Here is a 21,436-nt window from a genome sequence, read left to right on the forward strand (position 1 = left end):
AGATTCTTGGGGTTAAGTAGTTACCATTGTGAGCTGATACCTATCAGAACAATACTGCCCAATAACCTCCATATCATTAGTCTGTATATAGCCACTTTTTTTTAAACTGGAGTTTTCCTATATTCCATTCACCAAGCTCACTTTGTTCTTTTTGTAAATATTCTCATTTAAAAATGTGTTTTAGTCTAGAGCCTTTGCAGGCCATACAGAAATAGGAATAATGGAATCAGTAGCTGTAGCTATTTACGCTTTTTTAGGAGCTCAGGCATTTGACACGTGTCTAGCTAGAACTCTCACTTTTTTAAAGTGCTGGATGCACTTTTGGACCTTGTTGTGGTTGGCAGCATGCTGATAATGTGCTTTGACAAGGAAAGAGGGGTCAGTAAAATGAGTTCTTTGGCCTGCCCCATCAGTAAGTCATAGACCTCCTTTAGAGCATCATTGGCAGGTGATCTTTTGTAACAGGAGAACAGTTGAAATCTGATTTTTCAGCTCATGAAGTTTGTGCCATTAACAGAGAGATCTTAACAGCACTGAAGAGCAAATTACGCCTTGATCTACTGGTTTCTTACTGTTCTTTCAATCTCATTACAAAGCCTTACTATATGTGGTTGGTTAACATGAAATACTCTATAGCAATTTGTTAAGGTTTCAAATACAACTTTATTCCTAGTGCACTATCTCACTGACATTTGTAAGATGTTCTCTGTAAATACTTTCAAAGTCTCTTTTTTTTTTTAATATCCGTTCTTAAATATTCTTGTGAAATGTAGCAAACATCTGTGAGGTTTTGTGGCCTGAAGCAATGCAGTGCTGGACCAGTCTCTGCTTTCAGCATTTTTCTTGTTCCTTATCTGCCCGTCTCACTGAATCTCTTTTATCTATTAAGGATAGATTGGTCTTTATTCTGGACCTGGATAATGAATCCTGTTCCCTACCTAACAGTGTGTTGCAGCAATGAGGTTTTGCAAACTGGGTGAAACTAGGCCAAAACCAGTCTAAAGAGTCTGTTTGAATATTGTCTCATTAGGAGCTACTTAGAGGAAGTTCTGTCAGTATAGAGAAATATGGTGTGCTTTTTTTGAGATTAATAGACTTAAGTAAAACTTATGTGTTCTTTTATTTGTTAGGAGAAAATAGGTGAATGTGTAAAGCATAATGTGGTTATTCTGTTATGTTCTGCCTCAAGCCACAGTTTTGATCTCATTCTGATGCAACAATTCTTGTACTACATGTTCAAAAATTTCTGAAGTCTAGCCAAAGTTTTAGAAACTTTTATTAAGTGTGTTACATGATGGCTTTTTGAACTAGGTTTAGATCTTAACAAACATGAATGGATTGTCAAGGAAGAAAATTGCCAGCTGCTGGATTTTGTTTATACTGAAATCCAGGAGTAGGTTATACAGTAGAGTTTATTAGCTGCTAATTCATTGCAGGTGGAGGGTGCAGAAAGCAGGAAATCACAAAATCTGGGATGTGAGAGAATGAATTAATTATCAAAATATTAATTTTTTCACATCTTTAAAGGGGATGGTTAGCAATCTGAAGTTCAAAGGAGATTTTTGGCAATATGTATTGAAATAAGAAGCAAATAGCCTAGTCATTGCAAGGCTATATCTAGTTAGGGTGCATCATAGGGGTTCAAGTATGTCTCTTCACTAGGCTGATCAACTCACTAAAGGTGTGTTCAGCATTCCCAGACTCTGACTGAGGCAAGATGGAGCTTTTCTTATGATTCTTGTAAGTAATGGTAGTGTCCAGCTTTCTTGATGTATTTTTGACTTTTCATTTAAGAGTTAAATGAAAGTGTGTACAACCATATGATGCCAAAGCCACATTGACTTACTTCTTTCCCAACTTGGCAGTCATTTCTATAGCTAGCTCAGAAACAACAGTGGTTGCCCTGAGCTAAAAATGAATGCTGGAATGTGGTAGCAATAAAAGTAAACTGTAGAAAAAATTATGTACACACACATCTGATGGGGAGAGTTGAAAGGAGAATATGGCTTCTTCCTCAGTGTAGCGTGAGATAACATCTCCTTAAACTAGACAATTAATTTCTGTTCTGAAGGAAGCAACCTAAAAGACTTCTTTGCTCTATCTACCCTAAGGCATCATATTTTTGAAATAGACATCTTGATCATGTCATAAGAAAAGGCAGGGGTTGTCACTGTGAACTTTTTGGGTAGATAGTTCTCTTAAATGTGTATGTCAGTATTTCAGAGCTGCTTTAAATACTTCTGTATTGAGTACCAGCATAGAGAGCCGTAGTAATTTCGGTCTCCGTTTTTAATGAATCTTTTTTCTCCTTTGCACCTCCCCTGTTAGGTCAAGTTGTAGACCTTAGCAGTTATGAGAGGACTGCTGTAGATGAGGCATCAGGGTTTGAACTGCTGTCTCGATCTATTCAAAACAGATTTAACTGTTCTGGTTCCTATATTAATGTCTCGTCTGCCTTTGACTAATGAAGATAGGCTCTGAAAATAAAATGTGTATTTTCAACTTATATAGATTTAAAATGGAGAAAGATATTCTGTTGTTCCTGCATCTTAGTTTCAAATGCCTTTTACTTTTTTATGTGTTACTGCAGTGATTTCTTACTTGTACGTTCTACTTGTGTATCTGCACATGCCTCCTACTTACGTGTACGCTTCCTTGGCTAGCACACATGGCACATACATACTTTTCCTCTTCAATGCTCTTCACAGAGTTTCTAAGAAGCAGGGAATGCATGGGTTGTTTTGTTTTCTTATGAGGAGGAATATTTTTGCTTTCAGTTTATGGATAAGCAACTCTGCTTTCTTGCTGCGTTTTGCTAATTATCCAAGTTGGTACATTAATGTTTCATATTAGACTGTACCTTTTTCAAAAAAAAAAAAAAAAAAGAAAAACTTGAAGCTTGAATCTAGCATGAATATAAGATTAAGGATGAGGGTCTTCCAGAGAACGATGGTTATATTAAATGTGCATTTTTCCTGGAAGGGTCCCATGTGCCAGGAAGATGGAAGAACTGCAGATCCTTCTCCTTAAACTGGAAGGACAAGCAGTCAAGTCCTTTGCATGCTTTTCAGGTAAATCAGTGAGATTAGCTGCAAATGCAGGAGCATGGAACTTTTCTGAGCAAACTCACCAGAGGAAAAAGGTCTGGTTTGGGATTTCTCCATAAGCATTTGAGTATGGCTGTACATAATTTTCAGAGTCTTTTTGGAAAATGAGATTCCATACTTCCTGAACTGTTGGCTTCTCTTAGCTTCTCATCAGCTCTGAACTTAGCAAGCGGGGGTATAAAACATACTGGAACTTGTAACTCCTACTTTGATTATTTTTATGTCCTTGAAAAACATTAATGTTGTTTAAGTATATTCATGGAAGGCCAAATAAGTTACTCTTGAATAAATGACTTCCTAGGAAACATTCTGGTTGTACTTTCATGTTTAGCAAACCCAAAACAAAACACCAGATAGGGGTTGTTTCAACTTCAGTGTTCTGTTAGCTGAGTTTTGGTAGTGGCTGGTTAAGGGCTGTATACCTGAAGTCTTACCCAGTAACTTCTTTGTGGTATTTTAATTCAAGAAAATACCTTTTGGTCTAAAAAGAGCATCTCTCTTTAATACTGACAGTAAAAGTCATGATACAAAAAGGTTGGTGAAGTAGTCATCAATTAGACTTTCTGAAGACATAAGTCATTACTATTATATCAAATTAACTTTATGAAATTATCAAGTCTCTGCCATAACTCCAAAAAAGATGGGTTCTTATTTGTCCGGTGAACCCGGTCAATACATGTATGCTCCTTTGGGGCTTTTGACTAGTAGAGCAATGTAGTTCCAGAACTAAAATTGCTGTTAAATGTTATGAATGCTCCTTTTCCATGTTTTATACGTGATTTGAAAGCTGTTCTGCATGGACAGAACATAAGCTAAAGAGCTCTTGTGCTACAGGAAGGTTCAAAGTGAGAAGACTTGTCTTGCTTTGGGGTTGTTCATACATTGTTTTGAGTTTACCAGTTTGGCTGCAGAGTACACCTTTCTCAGAGTTACGCTTCTAAAAATTGTTTTAGTCTTCAGAGCTACAAGAAAAAAAAATCAAAACACTTTAGTCAGGTACTTGCATTAATATTACCTCTAGTTTTATTTAGTTCTTTATGCAGAATGCTTTAGCTGACAGTTAAGATATTTAAAAGCTATAGAATGCAAGAGAAAATAAGCCATTTTGCTTAGATAGGGGAAGTGCTGAAATGATTACCTTAAAATTGATATTGATGTGTTATTAGAAATGCTGTTCAGGCAGTATGTTTAAAATGCAGTCCTCTTTGATACTATGGATTAGTCTTCAGTATATTTTCCAGTGATAGTCTCAGGACCATGGATGATACAGTATTGTGGTAACTGGTGTCTATGTGCCCTGTCCATGAGTGTACTTTTTTTGAGGTAAATATTGCCTTCCAGTGCTTTCACAGTGGGTTTTGGCTAGCAGGAATCACTTGTTTGATTAATTGAATTTTCAAACTTGTTTCCACTAAAATGCCAACTAGCAGATAATTACTTTTTTCCTTTGAAATTAGTATTTTCAGGCATTCAAAACTATTGCAAAAGGGTGTTTCCTAAGAATGTTTATCAAATGGCCTCCAGATGAGCAATGCTTGCAGCTGCGTTTGCTATCTTATGTCCCCTCTGTGTACATGTAACTGATTCTGTTCACATTTGCCAGTATAGGTATGTTTTAGAATAGTATCTTGTTTTGTGTGTAGTACTGACCAACCTATCTGACTTGAATATATGGATGCAGATTCTTGGGTGTGGTGCTTACACTGAGAAGGATTTTTAGGCTACCTAATCTTTAGCAAGCGGAAGAAAAAACCCTTTTTGTTTTGTTTGTTTGCTTTTTAAAAAATAGTATTTCTGAGCAGTTTACCTCTCTAAAAGGGATATTTCAAACCTGGTAATTTCAGAGGTAATGTTTTTTAGAATAAGGCTTCTAGATGCTGGGGAGGGACTCTTCATCAGGGACTGTAGTGACAGGACAAGGGGTAACGGGTTCAAACTTAAACAGGGGAAGTTTAGATTGGATATAAAGAAGAAATTCTTCACTGTGAGGGTGGTGAGGCACTGGAATGGGTTGCCCAGGGAGGTTGTGAATGCTCCATCCTTGGCGGTGTTCAAGGCCAGGTTGGATGAAGCCTTGGGTGGCATGGTTTAGTGTGAGGTGTCCCTGCCCATGGCAGGGAAGTTGGAACTAGATGATCTTAAGGTCTTTTCCAGCCCTAACTATTCTATGATTCTATAAAGCAGGTTTTGTTATCAGGATTGCTGTCATTCTAACAGTACTTGTGTGCTAATTTCCCTATTAGTATGTCCCTTCCTGTCAGGTCCTGTAGACTTAGCTGTTCAACATGTTGCATAGCTTGGATATTTCAAGATTACCAGCTAGTGTTAGGGGTTATAGGCTTTTTCACACCACTAAAATTGGAATAATGCCCTTTTTAAGAGCTTATGCATTTAGTCATCTTACAACAGCAGGTTTTGCTTAAAATATTATAGATAAGTAATGATCTTGTGCCTGATCTTATTTCACTATTCCACTTCATTACTTAAAATACTCCAAAATATCAGTATAATCTAATATTGTAAGGATCCTGAAAGGGCTAAAAAGGCTACTGTGTCTTAAAAGGATTTTAAAATGTTTATCCATCAGAGCATCAAATTAAGAAGTCTCTAAACTAAATCCATATCTGGAATCATAGAATGGTTTGGATTGCTAGGAACCTTAAAGGTCATCTTGTTCCAACCCCCTGCCATGAGCAGGAACACCTTCCACTAGATGAGGTTGCTCCGAGCCCTGTCCAGCCTGGTCTTTAACGCTGCCAGGGATGGGGCAGCCACAGCTTTTCTGGGCAACCTTGCCAGTGTCTCACCACCCTCGCAGTAAAGAATTTTTTCCTAATGTCTAATCGAAATCTCTCCTCTTTCAGTTTAAAACCATTCCCCCTTGGCCTCTCCCTACTTGCCCTTGTAAAACGTCCCTCTCCAGCTCTCTTGTAGGCCCCCGTTAAGCCCTGGAAGCTGCTCTAAAGTCTTCCCAGGTGCCTTCCCCAGGCTGAACAAGGCCAGCTCTTGGCCTGTTTTCATAGGAGAGGTGCTCCAGCTTCTGATTATCTTTGTGGCCCTATGGCCTTGCTCCAACAGATCCATGTCCTTCCTATGTTGGGGGACACATCATAGTTTCATGCTAATTATTCATGATGACTTTCACACTATGTCTCCAAATAAATGGCAAGAAATGTTTTCACTCCAGTCCAGTCGACAGGGTTTTGAGCTCGATATGTACAGAACTTTGAAAAGAAAACAAACCGCAGCAAAGTAATAACCAAACAACCCCCCCCCCCCCCCCCCCCAGAATCCAGACCAACAACTCTTAAAATAAAGAGTACCAGGAAACTTTTACAGCTGAAGGTGTTATGGTTTGGGTTTTGCATCAAGGCTATGATTCGTGATTTTTAAGATGCCCAACTTCATGATTCCATGAATTGTTTGAACTGATGTTGTTGGGAGATAAAAATAGCTGTTTTTTGTTCTCCTTTCAGTTTGAGCCAGCTTGTGTTTTGCCCTGTTATCCACACAAATATTTGGTGTCATCTGATGCCAGTTACTCCTTCAGCATTGCTGGCAGCAGTGTAGACAGCAACTGATAACCTGAAAACTGGAGACTGGGTCTAACCATGAAACCAACCACCCTAACTTTGGTGTGTTTTCTCAAAGTCTTGGGCAACAACAGTGGGACTAGGTATTGACTACAAAGAAAAATCAAAAGGAAGGGCAACAATGTATTTGTATTACTTTGTATTACAAAATTCATGCTCCTGGCAGTTGAAAAGTTGGAGAAATTCAATTAGTGAGACAATTTAACATTGTAATTTGGTAAAGCTCTGGGCTGCTGAAAGGGCTGATCCCTTGGTCACCAAAGAATGCTTAGGGGGAGGAGAGAGAGCTGCTCCAAATACTGGGTTGAAAGATAAGAGGAGAAAAAACAGTGCAAGGAAAGGAGACAGAACAAACAAACTGAATGCTTTTAACTTTTTTTTTAGTCTACCTCAAAATACAGTGCGAAGAAAACTGATGATTTCTGAAAATCCAACTTTGGAAACTTCAGAGTATGCTAAAACAGCAATGCTGTGCCTTGAAAGAGATGCACAAATAAACGGTGCTGTATCTAAGAAGGGTATGATTAGTACTTCTGGAGTAGTAAGCCTGTGTTAGCCTCTTGATAGGGATGTTGTTACTGTTTCCTGTTGGACTTAGTTTTGGGTAGCTGCTTTGTTGCTGGATGGAGAGTCTGGTTTATGTTCTGTTCTCTAGCAAGGCATGTTTAGCATTTTTCCTACACACTCAGTTTTCTGTGCTGAAATGAGCTCAAGTCCAGAGGCTGTGTTCTAATTTAAAGAAAAACAAACAAACAAAACCCCAACAACAACAAAAAAAGTTTTGTCTTTTTTGTTTGTTTGGTTGGTTGGTTTTGTTTTTAATAGTGCTCTCTCTTCTAAGTGAGCTTTATTAGAACTTAAGGGAGATGATAATTTATATTTTTACCTAAATAGCCTTGTAATAACCTAATCTAGAGAGATATCTTAGTGTTAAATTAGCAAAAAAAAAGCATTATGCATATTATATTTATTAAATGCTTAGTCTCTGATGTAATATTAATAAGGACTGATTTTTGTTTCCTAATACTTTCTAAAAATATACTTCCAGTTCACAGTATTGGAATGCTAGGGGGTACATACAGCCTTTGGTTTTCTGTTGTGTTTGTTGTCTTTGTGTCCTTGGTATATTTCAGGGATAATGCTGTGTTAAGAAAACTTTCAGGTAACTAGCAGATACCTTTGGTGTGACTTGCAGGATGAGAAGACATGGAACAAAGCATGTTGTGGTATTCTAGATTGTGTCTGTTGAAATGAGAAGCTCACACTGTGTAAGGATTCTGCTGTGTGTCTTGGAAGATGTGTGCAGGGGTATAATGTGTGCAGAAAACACTGTCTCTGTGGTAAATGTACACTTAAGAAAATACTATGTTTTACTATATACACAACTATATACACAGTTGTTGTTAGGATAAATGTCAGAATTAAGTGATAAATGTTTAGGGTATTACGATTTACTATGAGGGTGATGAGGCCAGGCTGGATAAGGCTTTGAGCAACCTGGTCTAGTGGAAGGTGTCCCTGCCCATGGCAGGGGGGTTGGGACTGGATGAGCTTTAAGGTTCCTTCCAACCCAAACCATGTTATGGTTCAGTGTTGTTGGGGTTTTTTATTATTATAACTATTTTTAAGATTTTTTTTCTTAATATTTGTTGAAACTGACAGAGATAGGAGGTCTGGGGAGGAGAATGAAAAAGGTTCTTAAATTACTTTTAAGAGAGACAGTCTCAGGTTCAAAATTCTGATTCTGATGTTCTGGCAGATCTAAGGGTTTACAATACTGTAGCTGATATTACAACATTGAGAATGCAGCAGTGGGAAAAAAAAAAAATCACAGAAATGTTTTTCGGAAGCACTTAAAATAGTGTCAGGGTCTGTTTTTTTTTTAAACTCCTTCACCCTCTTGTTATATCCAAGTAGTGAATTCCAGATGGAGCAAAAGCATCTTTTGGTCTCGCCATGAACTTGGCCACTCTCTCTGTGTTGGCCTAAGGTAGGTGTTTCAGTTTTCACATGGCTGGGAGAGAGCCTGTAGTTTGGGTACCAAGGAGGTTACTGAGATATGGTAGATTATATTTAGTTAATTGGGGAGTATTGCCAGCCTCAAGAAATTGCTTGTGTATCTTAATTTCCCTCTGGCAAAGCTTTATACATTTGAGCATGAACTTTGTTTAATAGTGAAAATAAATTCCACAGCTAGTTCTCCATTAATAATGTTTAAGCAATTGCATGAAAGGAGTGTTACCTTGACCTAACTGATTTCCATTTTGGTATAGTGTGATGAGGGAGGAGGAGTGAGAAATCCGGATGGAATGTCAAGAGTGACTTCATCAGTTTATACCTTGAATTATGCCCAGAGGCAATAGTTGCCTACAGCACAAAGATTTCTGAAGGAGGAAGAAAAATCTAAACCAAACTCATCCTATAACATAACAACAACAACAACACACCCCTTCACCCTGCCACCACTAGAACTCCAAGTACAGGTTTCTATAATTAGAATTGTTTATCGAACCTGTGTTGTGCAATGTCAGAGCACACAACATGTGTACACTTTACTGCTAGTTCACCCTAAGTGTACATTGCAAACCATTCTTTTAATGTATTAGGATTCCCAAATGCATAACTATACACTTCTGTGGTTAGGGTACGCTTTACCTGTAAATCAGTAGCAGAATTTTGAAAACTGAATTCATGAAATGCTCATGGTTTAATGCTCTCCTAAAATATGGTTTGAAATTAAAAATATTTTTCAAAATTACACATTTTGACAGAATGACATTCTAAGCAGGATGGGTCTGTCTTAATGTTCTACCAGACAGCTGCTATCAACAGCACCTTTTCATGCCATAGGCATCATAATATTATAAACAACTAAATTCTGAGATTCAAACTTGAGTCTGAAACAAGCATTTTGGAAAGTTTGCGATGTAAGTGTGGCCTAAAAGTATATTCAGATGACAGTTCACACGTGACGTCAAGTTTCCTACTTAAGTCTCTAGCAAAATCACTTGAAGTGTAACTGCTCACAGTAAACATGCAGACGTACGTATAACTGTCTTGCTTCTAGATGAAATAGGAACTGTGCTGTGCATGTAGTTCAAGGTTTAAAAGGTAAGTGCCATTTTTTATTCTGTTGGACATGGGGTATTTATTAGCATGGAACCAACACACCTTGGCATCACTCAGCAGCACAAGGGAGAAGTCTTGACACCACCAAAACCCAGCAGCTATGTTCTCATGATTAAAAGTCCGAGTCTGCATGCTACATGCTTTACTTAAGCAGACGTGACCACTGAACTTTAAGTAGCTTTGCAAACATTATGAGACTTAAGAATTAATTGTTAAGCATGATCTAATCTCCACAATGGCCAATTTTTCATTCTTTTTATTTGACATTTATGATGCTAGAGAACTTTTTCTCTCCTCCCCCCCCCCCCCCCAGTATAGAAGCAAACCAGAAAATTAAATCCAGTTAATGGGGGATTTAAACCGAATAGTCATTGACTAATCTTAGTGTTGCTTATGGGTTACTCCAGTTTATTTATGCTGCAGTGGGAGACTTTGGACTTGTCTTCCCATTTATAAATTACTACTACTTCAGTGTTGTACTTAGACTTACTTATTGAATTTTCATTTAAGGCATTTCAGTGCTCATGTTTAATTTGTCTAGACTGATATTGCCAGTGGATCTAATAGAAATAATTTGAAGGAACCTGATGAGGAAGAAGATAACTACCACTTTCAGCAGATTTACTTGACTGTAAATACTACTCTAGTATATAACTGTTTTTCTTCTCCAAGAAAGGTTTTGTTTAGGTTCTCAAACACTGAGTAGAAAACTAGTGTCCTCTCTAACTGGAAAAAAGCTTGTGTATTTTATGTATGTATATAACTTAGTTGTTCTAATCTTTGAATAGCTTGCAGTAGCCTTGCATTTCAAAAGTAGTTGTAAATGATCTATGTGCTAATGTAGCTAGTTAACATGCTTTTTAATCAGGTACGACTGTAGAGTTAGTAGACCGCTAAATTATCTTCCTTAACAGCTACTGTTGAGTAGAAAGGATAGGAGGACGAAGGTTATTCCTGAACATTTATTATTTTCTTTTAAAAATAAACTTGAAAGGCTTGCTATATTTATGCATTCAATATGTTTCACATGTTGTGAATTGAAAATTTGGCATTTTCTCATTAAGTTAGATCATTTGCAGTGAAAACCATCTGAATCCGGTGATCCTTGCAGCTTCTTCAAAGTACTGTTCACTACATGGAAAAGCTCCAAATTATATTACTAAATTATGTATTAAATTATTAAAACTTTTCTTACATTTAGACATTTGTTTGTTGGGTGAAGGTTTGTTGGTGTTCCCTCTGTTTCAGGAGGATGTGGAATTGGGTGTAAGTCCTCACATAAATGAAGCTGAAGTTACCAGAATTTTTCACTGCTAGCTTCACTGAGATTAGGCTTTTACCTGTGGTATGTTTGTTTATATACTGGCACAAGTATTTGATAACCAAGAATATTCTTTATTTGTAATGTCAGATATATAGCTTTATGTATTGCATTCATGCTTCTGTAAGCGTTGCAGAAGTAGTGAGTAGCTGTTGAGTCCATTGGTTAAAAACAGATCTGCTGTTATAATTATTTAGAAATATTTCAGATTTATAATTCCATAGATTAATATCTCATATAGTTTCTTTTTAATTCTTTTCGTATAATGCCTTTCTTCAGTTTGCCTTGTGCTGAAAGAAGGCTTAGTTTAGAAGCCTTCCCTTTAAGGCTTTTCTTCTGTGAGGCAGTTTGTTTATTTCTGGTGCAGGGTGCCTGTAAAGGATGTTCCTGTAGTTGTCACAGACAGAATCATTTTGTATATAGCCTTGTCTTACACAAATGACTCGGTCACAAGAGAGTGTAAGCTTTTTTTCGAAAGTACAACAGACAAGAACTGGGGATATTTGGTAACTGTTTTGTAATCTTTATTTTCATAAGCCTCTCTTGACTCTCTTTAAGACTTGGTCACAGGTTTCTTTCTGTATTTTGGACGTATTTTGCAGTTTAACAAGGTCATAATAGTCTCCTTGTGGTAATGGAGAAGACTAGAAATGTTAAGTGTTAGTTTGATGTAAAGGGTTTCCTGTGACTTACGAAACCACAATCGTCTTAGTTGCCTCTAGATTTAATCCTTAACACCACGTTACAGATATAAGTGACTTGTACTGCTACAGACCTCTCATTGCTGAGGAGGTATAGAATGAACAAGTTGGCTTTGCTGGTTATTAGTCATAGAAAAACACTCAAAACACCCAGCCCAAAATTCAGAATAACAAGCCTGCATGTTGCCAAACAGCTAGACTTATCTTTCCCAATAGCTGGTGGTTTGGGTGGTTTTTTTCTTTGCTGAGACTTTTAATATTTACTCTCCATAACTAATAGGAAGCTAATAAAACCAGTGATGGCTTTTAGAAATGTTTGCTTGTTCTAGAATGTTTATGCTTCTGTCCGAGAATTTTTAGAAACATTTTAATCTTACTCCAAGCTTTTGTACTTTTTATGAACCAAAATATCATCCAAAGTCTATATGACAGATAATATTGATGTTGAAATTGTGGAGTTTGACAAAACAAGTTAAGCTGATTTTCTGGGAGAAGGAGATCTGTGAAAGATTTTTTGTGAATAACAAAAGCAAAAGCTGCAGAATTGGAGCTGGAACCAGTTTATTCCATTTCTATACTGAGATGTTTTTTCATTTGTCTTTAATATAAAAAAATTAACAACACTGGTTTTTTTCCTTTTTTATCTTTTTTTTTTTTCCCTTAGGGAGGCAATAATGCAGGACATACAGTTGTTGTGGATTCTGTGGAGTATGACTTTCATCTTCTGCCAAGTGGGATCATCAATCCAAAAGTCACTGCATTCATTGGTAAGTGAGATATCTCTAAAAACAATAGACAACACTGTAGTTACAGACTTCTGACATATTGGAAGAATTACAGGATAAGGATTTTTTTTGTACCTCAAATTCTCATAGACCTGAACTGCTCTACTATCTTAATATTGTCTTAACTCAGTTGTGAAGTTTAGGTTACAGAGGTTTCTTTTTGTCTTCCCTATCACTGTATACAGATAGCTGCTCAGCATTATCTTCTATTTTCCCATTCCCTCTTACTTTCTCTACCAGTTATTTCTTTTATTCTCAGAATTCCTCCCGTTTTAATCTTCAGCCCTGCTATGTAACTCCAAGTACTATTTGAAACATAGAACTTTCCTTCCTTTCCCATTAGATTGTGAAATGATGCTCAAAAAAGGACTTCTGCACTATGTAGTTCTTACCAATAAGTCCTCTTGGGAGAGTTTATTAGAAGGTTGAAGGCAGTGGTAGTACTTTGTTGTCAGGATCTGTGATATGAAAAGAGGGTTTAGATTGTCCTGTCTGCTGTCCCGACAAGCCTACTTACCTACCTCCCTCTCTTGGTATCCTGTTTCCAATCCTATACGGTTTTGGTTTTTTGGTTTTTTTTTTGATTGCATATGATACCAATGTACTTAACAGTGCTGTGTAGCCCTCAAAATTTCCTTCTAATAATGAAGGTAAATATAAACCATGTCTACACAATGTTGTAACGACGCATGTGCTTGTGTGCATATCAGATGAGTCTCTGGGTCACCAAAGGCTACAACCTATCAGCGCTTCATCCTGCTTTTCTGATACCCAGAACTGCTGTCCCTTATGTAGTGTACTTCTCCAAATCAGGACTTTATTGCCATGCTCTTACTGTTACTTCTTCCTGAGTATCTGATTGCTCTGAACCTATAGTCTTGTCTCTCAGCTTCGTATGTGTGCCAGGAGTAATTGGTCATTGACAGTTTGCTAAATAGCATAGCAACTAAAGAGCCTCTGTCACTACTTACTTGATTCGTAAACAGTACTCGCTGAATTCTTGGGTCCACCTTGTAGTGACTGTATCCTTGCAGTCAGCTTTAACTCCTTACCTGCCTCTTTTCTTGTGACTTGGTAGTGGGATAGTTTTGGATCAACTTGACCTGCCTAATACTTGTACAGAAATTGAACTATTGGGCATGGAAATAGATTCCCTTTGATGAAGGGGAGCTTGGCATCTGAATTACTTCTAGTTTTGAGGGCTATGGCAGATGATTGTAGTAGTCTCTTTTGATGCTTTACTGTAGTATGTTTCTGTAATAGATTATTGCTCTTAATCAGTAAAAAGAGGATGCCCATTTGCCGTGTTTTGTTTAGTGAACTCAGAGCTGAGTAGGAGAGACCGTATCCTTTAAAAGTACAGTAGGCAGGAGAAAGCTTTTTACAAATACTCTTGTCTGTATTTGCTATCTCTTGGTCTTGTCTGTTTTGAAGTTTGTTGTTCTAGGTTTCTTTAGGTCTGCCTTGTTTAAAGTCTCTTTTAAAAAAAAAAAAATCTGGCTTAAGATTCTTCTTACGGTAAGGATTTATAGGTTCCCTATTATAGTTCTATTATAATAGATTATTACCATTGAGCAGGACTGTACCATGAAGGTTATAGTCTGTAGAAGAAGTCTTAAATACTGCGTATTTTGGCCTTAAAATGCCTTTATGCATGCAGAATTAAGTGGTATGGCAAGCAGTTTCAAATGGCAGGTCCCTTCGTTCTTCAGCTAGATGTTGTTATGCTAATAGTTTTGGATCTTCTGAGTTGGTTTGACTTTAAGATGGTTTAGTTTCACTATATGGAAATGCTCCTTCTTTGGCATCAGTGATGCTAGTTATTTAGTTGTAAAAGCTAGTTAATTGTATAAGCTAGTTTTTTTCTAAGCACTGTGACAGCTGTAGGAAAGCAAGCTTGATTTTCAGACAGATTTTTCCTATGTTATTTTTGCTAGTCTGTTAACAGCCCCAACTCTATATACAGCATATTCTGTGTCTATTTACAGCAGAAGAGTGCCTGAGGGGATGCTAGTGTTTATAATGATGATAGAAATGTGCTAAGCTTTTGAAAAAACAATAGGGTTATTAAATGAAGTACAAAGAAGTTAATTTTAGATACGAGGAAGAGGAAGTTGCATTCTGAACTGTCCCACGATGCTGTTACTGTTTGTCCTGATCTAAATGGAAAGTTTGTTAAGTTTATTAAAAAGATTCAATGCAGGCAGTTAAAAACACACAGTTTAGGTTAAACCAGTCTTTTACAAATTCCTAAGAGTAAAAATTGCAATGTCTTGAAAGTTTAGAAATGTAAGTAAAATACTCTGCATACAGAACCTGAAGTGTCTTTGAATTGTTTGGAATATCTTCTTTCATGCTCAACATGATTTGATAAATTTTGTGTAATGGTTTTCTTCAGGAAATGGTGTCGTAATTCATTTGCCAGGACTCTTTGAAGAAGCTGAAAAAAACTTAAAGAAAGGAAAAGGTGAGAAAATTTTAAGATAGTACTCTTAAAAGAGTTCATGGGGTCCTCCTCAAAAGATTTAGGTAGAGGATGCCTCTGCAGAGGTTACGTACAGTGTGTTTTTCCAGAACTCCATTCAGCTGCTGGGGAGGGGCCCTCATGGGAATACAAACAGAAGGAGTTGCTGTACAGTTTCAGAAGAGAACATGTTCTAAATATGCATTATCTGCAGTCATTTTTCTTTTCTTAAAACAGTGAATTTAAGAAGTGAAACAATTTGTTAAAGTGTTGTATGAACAGTGTCACCTGTTCATAGTTGGTTAACCTCTTTACCTTAGTGTACAGTTTGATAATGTAAACAAGTGCTGTGGTAATCACTTCTTGGTTCAGAACTTGGTTTTTAGATGCTTTCTGTCATGTCTATGGCCGTGCTTGGCAGCAGCCTACTAGAAGTGAGGTAAATTGGTAGCCTAGATAACTAAAAAAACAACAGGGTGTTAGTTGATTACTGAAATTGAAGAACTAGTAGAATAGCTAGAATTCTCCCTCAGAATAAACATGACTTTCAGCTTTATGGGCTAATGCCAAGTTTTAATTACTGAAATGTACTTTTTTTTCTCTCTGGGATGTGATTGCTCAATCTTTAAATAGATTGACTGAAGATTAAACATGAGAAGTATTTATCCTTTACACATAAGAAGACAAAAATGAACTCATTTGAACTATTTAATTTTGTCTTCTAAGGGCTAGAAGGCTGGGAAAAGAGACTAATAATTTCTGACAGAGCTCACATTGGTAAGTTCCTGTTTGTGGTTTGGGTTTTTGTTGATTTGGGTTTTTGTTAATCTTTGTTTCCTGTGGCCTTTCCATGGCAGTAAAAGCATGACAATTTTTAGCCATCTCTTTATATAGGTATGTACTTGTTTTGGATGAAGTCTCCATTTGCTGCTTTGGTTTACTGAAGATCCTAGAGAAAAAAGAATTCACCATTTGGGACCCTCACAGGTTTATATTCTAGTGACTGTTTAATCCTATTCCATAGGCATAATTTAGTCAGGAAAGCAGGTTCACTTTCCAAACCAATGATTAGGGGTGCAGAGTAGTCAAGAAGCAGTTCAGAAGTTAGCTGTCTGGAGGATTCATTTACCTCTCTGGTGTAGCAGCATTGGTTATAGCAACTTTTCTGCTGGGAAGCCATGTATCTGGGCATGACTTCAAAACTAACCGGCTCTCTATCAAGTAAATTGCTGCATACTTAAGAAAGGAGAGTTTATGGGAAGGACTCTATAGGGATGGAGAGCATAGCTGCTGCCCTCCTGCAGGGAGCTCATCACTAGCGTTGGCTCCAGCCTGTGTTCCAGAAAGCTCTACAGTTAGAGCCTGGAGCCAAACCACCAACACAGAGCTCCAGAGGCTCTTCCTTTATCACTCCTAGGACATCTTTATTACATAAATTCATCCTTTAAGTTAGATCTTTAGATATTGTAACATAATAGTTAGGTAACTGCGTGTATTAGGAAATGGGCTTATTGCTGCTCTGGTAGTCATCTTCTGAAGATGGAAACATTTTAGGTCTTTCTCAGCTAAAAGCCTCTAACACTGGAAAAAAGGGTTTGTCATTAAAAAAAAAAAAAAAGGAACAGCTTAGTGAGCGACTGTATTATTTCAGAATGAATACGTTTTCAGTTTGGAGTAACTGATGGGTTTTAAGTAGTTGAGAGACTGTTCCTAAGTTACTGAAATCCTTCCTGAGAGTAGAATCACTGTAGGTGAATTACTTGGAAATTACTAGATTATTAGGAAGGATATTCTGCAATGATTAGATTGCGGTGGCAATACTGTGAAGTTTTTATAGCTAAACAGGTCCTGAGTAAGAAGGACCAGTAACTGACTGTCACTCATAATTGTTCAACTTAACATAAATGAATTTTCAGAATGCTTCGATTTAGATGATGGTTTGGAGATGTTGCCTTGATAAATATGCCTTCTCTAAAATGGGTGTTAGCTATCTGTGAAAGTCTGTAACATGAAGATCAACCAAAAATAGGGTCAAGCTTCTGGGGTTAATTTGGTATTTTAAATTATGGGGATATGTGGAAATAAACACAAAAATGAATTGATACGGCAAAGATGAAAAGCCATGCTTGTTCTAGAGAGACTAGAATACTTATTAAATGAGTCTGTTTCATGCAAGTTTTCAGTCTTTCCTGTGTAATGTGTAGACTAGTTGTTTAACTTTTGGGAGATAGTACTTAAGGAAAATAAGGTGGCTTCTGCCAACCTGCTTGTATTTGACATGAGTCTTGTCATTTGTTTGCAGGGTTTGTTTTTTTTTTTTTTCATTCATGGAAGCCAAAGAACTGGTGCAAGGCATACTTTGCATAATCTTTGTCTTTAATAATATGTAATGCCTTAAAATAATTAGGGCTTGTAAAGATGTATTTTAGTTGATGTTGTCCGAGACAAACTAAAATGATATAAGGAATCTGTAGAATGAATGAGAATGTGAACTTAATGATCTAGAAGTATGATGCTTTTTACTATAACCTGTTTTTCGGTGTTTTTTTTTCAACTGCATGTTTTCTATCTGTTGTCCACACATTCTTTGGGGCCACTACAAAGCTGAAATGGCTTAGTTATTCTGTGGGAAGCATATGCACAGTCTGCAAGTATTCTACCAAATAAAAACTTTAAAAAACCCCTAAAACTTCAGAACTCTTTCCTGTGGAAAAAATGTAACCTGGAAAGAAGAAAAAACTTTTTATTTGCCTATGCAGTGTGTATATTTTTGTTTTCTACATTGATAAACAGGGCTAATGTTGGTTGAAGAAATCATTGCTGATGCAGTAATTTCCTTCACACAAATTTTCTACTTAATCTGTTTTTATTTTCTTAGTATTTGATTTCCACCAAGCCGCTGATGGCATCCAAGAACAACAGAGGCAAGAACAAGCAGGAAAAAAGTAGGTAGTCTTATTTTGTCAAACATGGGAAAACTTAGTACAAACATATGACTTATTACACTGGGTTTCTGTTACTGTTTGTCATAGAGTTTTAGCAGGGATCATTTCTTACACTTCGGTCCTCCAGTGTGGCTACCAAAAGATTATGTTATGAATGAAAGGGTTGTGTCTTGGTGTTTTGCCTTATGAAAAAGTTCCTAGCTCCTAATCCCTTTGTAAAAAGGGTTCCTGCTTCCTAATCTTTTGTTTCCTGGAGATACTTGCTTGTGTAAAAATATATTTCTGTTTATGAAGATCAAAGGGCCCCATTGTCATCTCCAAATAACTGTAAGGTCTGATACGACCAATTTGGTATCTTGTGATGCTTCATTGTCCAGCCAGATTGGACAGGGCTTTGAGCAATGTGGTCTAGGGGAAGGAGTCCCTGCCCATGGCAGGGGGATTGGAACTTGGTGATCTTTAAGATCCCTTCCAACCAAAACCATTCTGTGATCCTGTGATTGTCAGAAGTGCATGTAAATGTTCACGTTTTCTACTACATGCTGCTACTGACTTTCTGAAGGTTGTGAAACTTCTAGAAACTAGCACCTGTGTTTCTAACTTGTGATTTCCAAGTAGCTCATTAGTTCTTGGGATGGGGAAAAAGCTAGTAGAATTAGCGGTGTGACATGTTTACGGCTGGAAACTCATGTATCACTATAACCTTCTGAGATACCAGTAAACTGAATCTTTCTTCTTGGAAATTTGTCTGTGTGGATGAAAAGCAGTTCAGTCTTCCTTGCTGAGACGTCTAAGAGGTATCATCCATGACAATAACATTTAAGAGAGTATCTGATTTGGGCATACGTTGTTTCACGTAGGTTGCTGTCAAGTGATAACTTGTCAATTATTTTTACACTAGGTCATTTTCACACTTGACTGAGCTGTACCAGCTGGCTTATTACCTGTTATTTTAGGAATTAAAGAGTAAACAGAAAGAACATACATATATATATATATATGGAAGAATAGACCGTGTTTTGTTTTGGTTTGGTTTTTCATGGGCCAGTATGTGTGACAGCATTTCATTTTATGCCGAGGATGCATTAGCTTTAAAGAGAAAGCACCTTAGTTTTATATCAAGAATAACTCCTGTTGTTATCTTTTGAAAGTTTGGGAACTACCAAAAAAGGAATTGGTCCAGTATATTCTTCAAAAGCAGCTCGAAGTGGACTCAGAATGTGTGATCTTGTTGCTGATTTTGATGAATTTTCAGAGAGGTAATTTCTGTATTGTAATACACAATTGTAGGCATAGTTTTCATTTTCTGGGTAGTATCCTGGATAAGCAGTTACACCTGATTGCTGTTACTTTTTAATTAAAATTTATTTTAAAATATGAAGATAATCTTATTTATAATTTTGTTAAATTATTTATTTATATTTATTAAAATATTTTATTGTTGAAAGTCATTTTACCACCAAATAAATGCAGATGTGTAACCAGTAAAACCTAAGGTTGGTGGGGGTTTGAGCGGGAAAACAAACAGAAAACCTTAGTGAAGCATTTTTGCCTTCCAGGTTCAAAGTGTTAGCCAATCAGTATAAAGCGATTTATCCTACCTTAGAGATAGATATTGAAGGGGAATTGAAAAAGCTCAAGGTAAGCCTGCTTCTGTCTGTTAAATGATACAATCACTGTGTGCAGTTACTGATATTTAAACCTCTTGGTGACTGATACTCATGCTTGTGTGAGGAGTTAAAACGTGAAATGTTACATGGGAAACTGGTATGTATCAATTTTAAGGAGTATCCTAGTTGCTTTAAAGACGCTTTTCACCCTGTTTGATGCAGCATGTCAAGACTTGGCTTCAAGACAAATATTATAAACTTTAAGTAGAAGGTTCATATAGGGAGAGTTAGTTTTGACTTCCACTTGCTTGGGATTTCTTAGTACTTATGTTTGTTTTACAACTCCAGTGCAACAGCTATTATTTAAAGTATTTTTTGTCAATATGTAGACCTAAAAACCAGTTACAGTTGGATGGTTTATAATGCATTATAGTTTACCTAATACACATTAAGATTAAAGAATATCTGAAGTTTGTTGTTAGGGTGGAAACATGTATTTGTAGGTTCAGGAAAATTACTTGCACTTAACATTTGTTTTATGCTAATGCACTTGATTAAATTCTGAATGGCAAAGTGTTTTATTTCATGTGGAGTGAATAATTTGAATGAGAACTTCCATATGTTCTTATGGGGAAAAAGGCTGCGTACCAAGTGTTAACTTGGCTTCTTATATTCAGCTACTCAGTGGCATTCAGGCATTTGACCCTAAATTCCAATAAATAACTTTTTATTTTCACTTACAAACATATCTGTGCATATATATATTTATATGTATACAGGTATGTGATACATACATCACAAATTAATGCTGCTTTACGACTGTGTGCTTTAGGTGGCCAGAACTCCCTACATGCTAATTTTTGGGGAGAAATTTCAAACACGTGGAAATGAAATACCAAGTACAGTAAAGTGTTGTGACTATACTCAAGCTTGAATATTTCTGAAGCGCTTCAGAAGTTTTCATTTTACTTTGTTATTTTTTTCTTTCTTTTTTCCCCTCTCTTCTTTTTTTTTCTCCTTTTTTTTTTTTTCCTGTCTTTCCTCCTAGGAGGAGCGTACATGTCTGTTGTGTAAATTCTTCCTTACCCTGTTCACATGTTATGGCATATTTAGCAATTCTTTGTTTGCTTTTGCTTTTCAAAAGGAGTAAGGGCATTGTTATGAGGGAGCAATAATACTTGTACTCTGGCTGGTTTTATCATAATGAAATTTCACTGTGCAATTGTGTTTTGTACTATTCAGGGCTGCATGGAAAAAATAAAACCAATGGTGAAGGATGGTGTTTATTTCATGTATGAGGCTTTACATGGACCACCAAAGAAGATATTAGTAGAAGGTGCAAATGCAGCACTACTGGACATAGATTTTGGTAGGTATAACCTTTTTTGAGAAACATGTTGCTATATACTTATGTTGTGAAAGAGGAACACTAAAAATTCTTTTGTGCTTATCTGTTCTTACGGCAGAAGGGGTATATATTTTGGAAGAACAGTACTCTCTTTGACTAGCCAATAATTAGGGGGGAATTTTTCATTCTTTCAAAAAGCTTTAGACTCTCCCAATATTAATTATTTGAATGACAGTAAAGATTGGGTGACTTCTTAAATAGTGTACTGTTACTTCAGTGTCTGTAAGTTTCATATGAAATAACTCACAGTTACAGTATACATCTATGGAAAACACTTAAGAAAAATGGAGAGCTTTGAGAGACAGAGTATGTATACAAAATGCTTGTTGACTTTTGAAGAATCAGCTTGTGGGGGGTTTTTTTAACCCCTTTA

The 21,436-nt window shown here is 36.7% G+C and overlaps 1 protein-coding gene across 1 annotated transcript in view; it reads left to right on the top strand.

Moving 5' to 3' along the window:
* ADSS2 (adenylosuccinate synthase 2) overlaps nt 1–21,436 on the top strand; it is a 36,175-nt gene that overhangs the window by 4,353 nt on the left and 10,386 nt on the right. Inside the window, exons 2-8 of the mRNA XM_080615805.1 lie at nt 12,516–12,618; nt 15,035–15,103; nt 15,827–15,877; nt 17,979–18,045; nt 19,197–19,304; nt 19,605–19,686; nt 20,898–21,024. Coding sequence (XP_080471931.1) covers nt 12,516–12,618; nt 15,035–15,103; nt 15,827–15,877; nt 17,979–18,045; nt 19,197–19,304; nt 19,605–19,686; nt 20,898–21,024 — 607 coding nt within the window. The remainder of the gene's footprint in view (nt 1–12,515; nt 12,619–15,034; nt 15,104–15,826; nt 15,878–17,978; nt 18,046–19,196; nt 19,305–19,604; nt 19,687–20,897; nt 21,025–21,436) is intronic.

Source organism: Psittacula echo (genome assembly GCF_963264785.1).
Source record: "Psittacula echo genome assembly, chromosome: 4".
In the NCBI taxonomy this organism is placed as follows: Eukaryota; Metazoa; Chordata; class Aves; order Psittaciformes; family Psittacidae; genus Psittacula; species Psittacula echo.